This window comes from Nicotiana attenuata, unplaced genomic scaffold (assembly GCF_001879085.1).
Source record: "Nicotiana attenuata strain UT unplaced genomic scaffold, NIATTr2, whole genome shotgun sequence".
NCBI classification, from domain to species: domain Eukaryota; kingdom Viridiplantae; phylum Streptophyta; class Magnoliopsida; order Solanales; family Solanaceae; genus Nicotiana; species Nicotiana attenuata.
In genome coordinates this window covers 1-7,876 of record NW_017683228.1, presented here as the reverse complement: position 1 = coordinate 7,876, position 7,876 = coordinate 1, and the positions used below count along the sequence as shown (strand labels likewise).

Sequence of the window (7,876 nt, the reverse complement as noted above, 5' to 3'; positions counted from 1 at the left end):
CCATTTAATTGCCGCATCTTTCTTTAACAGCTTAAATATGGGCTCACATGTGGATGTCAACTGAGCAATGAAACGGCTGATGTAATTCAACCTTCCAGGAGGCTCATAACCTCCTTCTTGGTTCTCGGAGGAGGCAAATCCCAAATAGACTTTATCTTTGTTGGATCTAGCTCGATGCCCCTCCGACTGACTACAAATCCCAAGAGTTTGCCAGACGGAACCCCAAATGCACATTTAGCCGGATTTAGCTTGAAGTCATACTTACGCAGCCGCTCAAAGAACTTTCTCAGGTCCCGAACATGGTCGTCCTGTGTTCTAGATTTGATGATCACAACGTCCACATACATCTCAATTTCTTGGTGCATCATGTCGTGAAATATGGCAGTAATAGCTCTCATATAAGTTGCTCGGGCATTCTTTAAACCAAAAGGCATGACCCTGTAACAATAGGTGCCCCGGGGTGTGGTGAAGGCTGTCTTTTCCGCGTCTTCTTCATCCATCAAGACCTGATGATATCCAGCATAACAATTCACGAAAGATTGTACCTCATGTTTGGCATAGTTGTCAACAAGGATGTGGATGTTCGGCAAAGGGAAGTTGTCTTTCGGACTGGCTTTGTTCAGATCCCGATAGTCAACACACACTCGAGTTTTCACATGTTTCTTTGGCACGGGAACCACATTAGCCAGCCATGTGGTGTATCGGACTACTCAGATCACCCCCGCCTTCAACTGTTTGGTGACCTCTTCTTTGATCTTTTCACTGATATCAGTTTTGAACTTCCCCTGTTTTTGCTGGACAGGGGGATAATCGGGGTAAGTCGGCAACTTGTGGACCGCCAAATCGACACTTAATCCTGGCATATCATCTTAGGACCAAGCAAACACATCTTTGAACTCGAACAAAAGTTGGATCAATGCATCCCTAGTTCTTTCATCCGTGTGAATGCTTATAATGGCTTCTTGGACCTCTTCTGAACTACCCAAATTAACCGGCTCGGTTTCATTTAAGTTTGGGTTAGGTTTATTCTCGAATTGTTCCAATTCTCGGTTATTTCCCTAAAAGCCTCTTCTTCATCATATTCAAGTTATTGATTCATTATTTCACAATTAGACAGCGTGCTATGATCTGGGCGTGAAGTCCGCAAGCATGTCATGTTATTTAAGTCCGCATTATTATAACTGAAAGGAAGAAATAAGAAAAGTAACAAAAACCAGAAAGAATAAAGAGAGAGATTCATGAACGATGAAATATTGATTTCATTTCATTGAATTTCGAAGATATCAGGGTTTACATTGGATTTTTAAGGACAATAAACTAAAAGAAACATTCGAGATACACCCTGGAATAACTCGGAATGCAGAAAAGGTGGCAAGACTGGACTACCGGGATTCCCGACTGACTGGGAACGGAGTAGCCTTCCAATTTTGCAGCTTGGCGTCGGGCCCCATAAATTGCACCTCAGCAGTGCTCGAGCCTTCACTAGGCTGGACCATGTGAGCTTCATAAAACATTTGCCTCATGGCTCCACATATGTCCTCAATTTCCTCGGCCGTGAAGGCCTCATCTTCTTCTTCTTTTGCGTACTTGGGCTTGACGAATGTTTTGTAGAGATGCGGGACTGGCTGAGGTAGAACCCAACCATTTCTCTTTCGTTCATTTGCCCATGTCATATCAGTTTCTGTGATGTGAAAACTCACACCGAAGAACTTCTCGCTGGCAGCTAAAGTGATAGGTTCTGTGATACTTTGCAATGATGCCCTGAGTCCCTTCCAAGGCTTATAACCATGCTTGATCATTTCAGTAGCGACCATGATGGACGCATTTGACAGAAAGGGCTGAGGACACGGGCTTCCCTCTTCACATTGATCTACGACCACCACCTCGAAAGCTTGATAGACTACATGCTCGCTACCTTCCCTAGCTTCGAGACATGGGACTGACGGGTCCCGGTAAATTGACTGCTCGTCTTCTCCATGAACCACAATTTCCTGATCTTCGTGTTCAAACTTCACCATTTGATGGAGGGTATAAGGTACGGCCCCCACAACGTGGATCCAAGGCCTTCCTAAGAGAAAATTATAGGAGGTATCCATGTCCAGGACCTGAAATGTCACCTCGAAATCCACAGGACCGATAGTCAAAATCAAATCGATCTCGCCTATGGTGTCTCTCTTGATGCTGATAACTAGGGATTTTGACGTGTTTTATGCTCCTTCTTTCTTACGCTTTAATTATAAATTGTTACAAAATAGTTCCAAGAGGCTCATAAGTTGTGCTTGATTGCAGGTTTAATCGACAAAGTGAGGAAATGTCAAAGATCGGCTCAAAAGGAGTGAAACCTGCTCTAGTACCTAAAACAAGGCAAAACTCTGGAAAACAGGCCTAGTGCGGCCGCACTACTCTTTACGCGGTCCGCACTAGAGAGATTCAGAGAGTCAAAAATCAAGGCTTCAAGCAACGCGGTCGCACTCTATTAGGTGCGGTCTGCGGTGAAGGCTCCACGGCCGCACTACCATTATGTGCGGTCCGCGGAAGAGAAGTTCAGAGAGGTGAAAATTGCCATGGTTCAAGCTGCGCGGTCCGCGGTCATATTTGTGCGGAACGCATTAGAGACCTCTGCGGCCGCAGTCCATTCTGCATGGTCCACGGAGCCTGAGTTCAGAGAGCTAAAGACTTCAAGACCAAGAGCCTAGTGCGGCCGCAGTCCATTTTGTGCGGCCCGCACTAACCCCGCAGGGTTATTTTTGTCTAGTTTTTCAAGCTTAGTATAAATAGAACCTTTTCCCATTTTTAAGGCAAGCAGTTATTTTATTTTAGCAGCTGCGCTCGTGAGAACATCATCTGTAGCCATTTTTGGCATCTTAGCTTAACTCTAACGATAGATTCTCTGTATTTTCTTTAGTGTTTAATTAATATGTCTTTTTCTTCATCTATTTCTCTATTTTCTTGTTCAAGCATGAGTAGCTAAACCCATTAGCTAGGGTTGTGGCTCAACCCTAGTGTGGGTAATTGATGGGTATTGTGATTTAAGGTCAGATTGACTATGGGTGTTTGTATTTGGGTCAATTTTATGGTTTAATTTATGAATTGGTGGTTGCAAACACTAGTTTGTGCTAAGTTGACTTGGCTCTTCTTGAGAGAGAGAGCCTAAGTCTCCAAAATTGACCCAACAAGGAATTGGGATGGACTCAAGAGAATTGATAGTCCCAATTAAAGGGTTAAACCTCGAGAGAGTAATTACCCGACTTGAACCCTAGTTGCTTGAGCTACTACCCATTTGGTCTCGAGAGAGTCAATTGGGAAAAATCACTCTCTCTACCGAGAGGTGTGAGAGTGGGTAAAATTGTGCAACGGTTATACATATTTCCCCAATCATGTCAATCAAGCCTTAGAAGCAATTACCCGTCAATTAGCCACCTAGGTGAAAGTCACTACCCTAGTGCACCTTAATCTATTAGATATAACTCTTAACAATTATCTCTTAGCGTAATCTAGTTTCAATTCTAATTAGTAGTTTTATAATAGTAGTTTATAAAAGAAAACCCAAAAATGTTAGAAGTGACATTTGGAACAATTACACGATTCTAGACTAGATAGATACTCAACTCCAATCCTAGCTCTCTATGGATTTGATCCCGACCCAAAATCGGGTAAAAGCTATTGCGACCCTCTCTTCCTACTTTGTAGTAGTGTGGAGTTGGTAGCGATCAACTTTTTGGCGCCGTTGCCGGGGAGCTAACGGTTTTGGCTATCTATTTAGTTAGTTTTGTGTGTTGTTCTTCTTTCCTTCCTTATTACTAATTTGTGTGTGTGATTACTACAGGTACCCAATGGCATTAAATGCTAATGACCCTCTTGGAAATGTGCTTGCGGGGGAGGAGGTAGATGAAATTGGAGTGGATGAGGTGCCTCTTGTACCTCCCGGACCAAGACGAGGCCGCCAGGCCAATGCTAATGATAATGTTCCAGACCCTCCTCCGCCACCTCCAACAGTGGCTCCCAGAGTATTACCAAACCAAGGATATGCAAGTGCTATTATCCCACCCAGAATCCGGGCGGGCAATTTTCAGATAACTAATGTGATGTTGACCTTACTTGAGCAGCGTGGGTATTTCACGGGCGCTGCGGATCAAAATGCCTACAAACATCTAAAAGGGTTCGTGGATACATGTTGGGGTAGCAAGCGGACGAATGTGTCCGAAGATGCTCTTAGGTTGAGACTTTTCCCGTTCTCACTCCGGGGAAAGGCATTGGATTGGCTAGAGAGACTCCCCAACCATTCATTCACAACTTGGGATGAGTTGGCGGATAAATTTATTGCTAAATTTTTCTCACCCGGGCACATGGCGGCACTTCGAGATGAGATATTGGCTTTCAAGCAAGAACCCACGGAACCTTTGCATGAGATTTGGGAGCGGTTTAGAACAATGGTGAAAGAATGCCCAAACAACGATATGACCGAGGCGATGATTCAACAAACCTTCTACCGGGGCATCAATACTACAAATCAATGCATAGTCAATAAATTGGCCGGGGGTAATTTCATGAAGTTGTCTTATGACGAAGCTTGCGAGATTCTTGATGAAATGGCGGATACATCCTCCGCATGGCAAAGTAGAGCGAATGTTCCCCAAGGTGACCCCATGGTCATCCATTTGCACAAGGAATTACATGACCATGGACAGGCTATAGCGGAGTTGACAACTACTATGAATCAATTGGCTAAGTCACAGTTGCAACAAGTCCAAAACCCTCACCAAGTGAATGCTATGGAAGGTGTGAGTATGCTTATCAACAAGATAAGGCAAAGAAGGCAACAAAACCAAGGGAATTCCGAGCAATTTGATGATGATTGTGATGGATTTCAAAATGATGTCTATGATGAGCAAAATGAAGAGGTACAATATGTTAACAACTATCAAGGCAATAGAGGCAACTCTTCAAACCAACAATGGCGACCCCAAGGTAATTGGGGCAATCAACAATAAAGTGGTGGTAATTGGAACAATAACAACCAAGGCGGTAATTGGGGGAACAACAATCAAGGCAACCAAGGGCATTGGAATGGTAATAACAACAATTGGAACAACAATGATCAAGGCAATTGGAACAACAATGGAAACCAAGGCAATCGGGGGCCAGGCTTTCAAAGGCCCCCAATGTACCAACAACCGAACAATCCACCCCCATTCCCTTCTCAAGGATCTAGTTCTTCAGGTAATAATATGGGAAGAATAGAAATGATGTTCAAACGAATGATGAAGAAGAATCAAGATTCCGATGCTCAATTAGCTTCCCACAATACCTCTATCCGGAATTTGGAGGTGCAATTAGGCCAAATCTCTCAATCGTTGAATACTCGCCCTAAGGGTGCTCTACCAAGTGATACGGTAGTGAATCCAAAAGGTGGGAACAATCATGTGATGGCGGTTACAACACGAAGTGGGAGAGGCGGTGATGTGCATGCCTCGAAAGATAAGCAAGTTGTGGATGATGATGTTGAGTTGCAAGAAAATGATGTTCCTTTGGTAGTTGAAAATGTGGTTGATGATAATGTGAACAATGAAGTGAGGATTGACATTAATGAAGCCAAGGTGGAAACTCAAGAGGCCGTGAACCCGTCTAGGGAGCACATAATTGACATGCCNATAAAGCATTCTCTGCGGATTCTTTTCTCATGAACTCTACGTAAGCTGACCTGTTTATGTTATATGTTTAGACTTTAGCACTCAATAATTTCAGATAAAAGTCTGATAAAAATGATGAAAACAATAACTGACCCTTTGGGTTGCCCAGTTGCTGCATCAGTCAGGATGACCACTTTAAGCACTTCCCCAAATTTATTGAAGTGCCGAGAAAGACTATCCTTTGTAGCAGCAAAATGAACCTAAAACAAAGGAGACAAAATAAATACTTTTCAGCAATTAAGCAAGGATATATCTAGTGAATAAGCACCCACAGTTAATTGACAGAAACTTACATTGTTGACAAAGATGGTCCGTGAATCAGCATCTTCTGTAGGTGGACCAGTAGAATACAAACCTGACATACCAGAAAATGACCTACACATAAGATAAAGAAACAAAGATGGCACTAGGGCATTGCAGAAAGGGAGTACTAAACATATATTAACGCAGTAATAGAGCAATTGATAGTACTTCACCTCACACATAAGTTAGAGTATTACACGGCACGCACAACACATAATGAAAGCAATAAACTCTAAACCCAATCCTAATATTAGATTGACAATGCCCTAATTAATCTTATTCTTTATCTAAAAATAATTTCAGTATGCTTTTGCCATGCCTAGAAAGTAGAAACACACAGAAGTAGAGATGATCAAACTCACCCTGATAAATAGAAGCCATCTTTTGAGATTCCTTCTGTGTGTCCGCATATGGTTTCACCTAGCAAAGAGCATATTGTTTAAGTATTTTCTAAAGACTACAAAGATTCAACCATAATGATTCATAACAGATTATAGATGTTTACATTTCCATTAGTAACTGCAATAGGATTAGTGCTTTCTTTTGTCAACAGCATGTCAGGTTCGCTGGCCAAGCCTTCGCTGCTCTGTGTAGATCTCTGATTCTCTATCTCCAATGCTTGTCTTGCCTCCTGATACTGAGGTGATTTCCAGGTATTCACATTTAATGGAACATTCATTGGCTGGTGAGGAGCACCAGGAGCAAATGTTGGTCGATCTTGGTCCTTCTGTGACTTGTGCAAAATATCATTGGCATTGTCAGTAACACCATACTCGACTACAAGTGGAGTCTCGCCTATGTTTTTAAAACGTGCACCAGTTCTCGAGGCATTTATAGCCCCTTTATTCACAATGCTGATACCATGATCAGCTTCTTCATCTAATGCTGAATCATAAAGCACTGCAGTATCATCGTTCAACGTAGACTTCCCAATATGCTTTCCTCTATAATTACTTCTGTGAAGGTAAGTTGAGGCATCAGCAAAAGATTGATCTTGTACATCTTCGGCAACAGCTTGATTAGATTCTTCCAATCTGCTTGAAGGATCGAGAGCGCCAGTAGCACGACCCAGCCTGTCAAACACATTAGCCGACGATCTAACTTTTGCCACATCTTTTGCAGCTTCTGCAACGGCTCTTATAGCGGTGGCCATGGCATTTGGTGCTCTTGCAACCGAACGTATCCTCTGTGGGCGTTCTTGAAGGGATGAGTCCTCCACAGATGTAGAGACCACAGAGCGAAGACGCTTTAGTGAAGGTGAGGATTCTAGATTGGAATTGGATGGCCTAGAAGTAGCCACGGCATCTCTTACTGCAAATTGCAGCAGCCTTCGAGTAGCAGCAATTGCTGGTTGACGAATGCCTTCCCTCTATCAAAAGCAAATAATTTAATCAAAGAGATTACCTGAAGTAGCGATTTGAAAATAAAAATTCGAGAGGACTACTCAAAGCAAGTTCAACCCATCAACAATCCAATCCAAAATTATCATATGATTGGAAATCTTGGTTCTCCCAACTAGCACCACCCAACCGCAAAACAAAAGGATACAACAATTGCTAAGAAGGAGCGAAGATGAAGATTGTGAATCCCCTTTGCAAGTTGCTAGAGAAAGATGCTAAGTTTGTATTTGATGAGAAATGTATGAAGGCTTTTGAATTTCTAAAGAATAAGTTGACAACTACCCCGATCATTACCGCACCCAATTGGAGCTTGCCTTTCGAGCTCATGTGCGACGCGAGTGGTGTTGCGGTTGGGGCAGTTTTGGGTCAAAGAGTGAACAAATGTTTCATCCAGTGTACTATGAAAGCAAGACTATGAATGAGGCTCAAAGGACTACACGGTGACGGAGAAGGAATTGTTGGCTATTGTGTTCGCCATGGAAA

The 7,876-nt window shown here is 42.8% G+C and overlaps 1 protein-coding gene across 1 annotated transcript; it reads right to left on the bottom strand.

The window, feature by feature from the left end:
* Nucleotides 1-2,569: 2,569 nt before the first annotated feature.
* LOC109222053 lies at nucleotides 2,570-7,463 on the bottom strand. Its single transcript, XM_019386464.1, has 6 exons — nucleotides 6,499-7,463; nucleotides 6,356-6,413; nucleotides 5,984-6,045; nucleotides 5,784-5,890; nucleotides 5,646-5,701; nucleotides 2,570-2,655 (listed from the first exon to the last, which is right to left on the bottom strand). Exons 1-6 carry the CDS (start codon nucleotides 7,144-7,146, stop codon nucleotides 2,570-2,572), a joined length of 1,017 nt encoding a protein of 338 aa, XP_019242009.1. The 5' UTR covers nucleotides 7,147-7,463.
* Nucleotides 7,464-7,876: the final 413 nt, after the last annotated feature.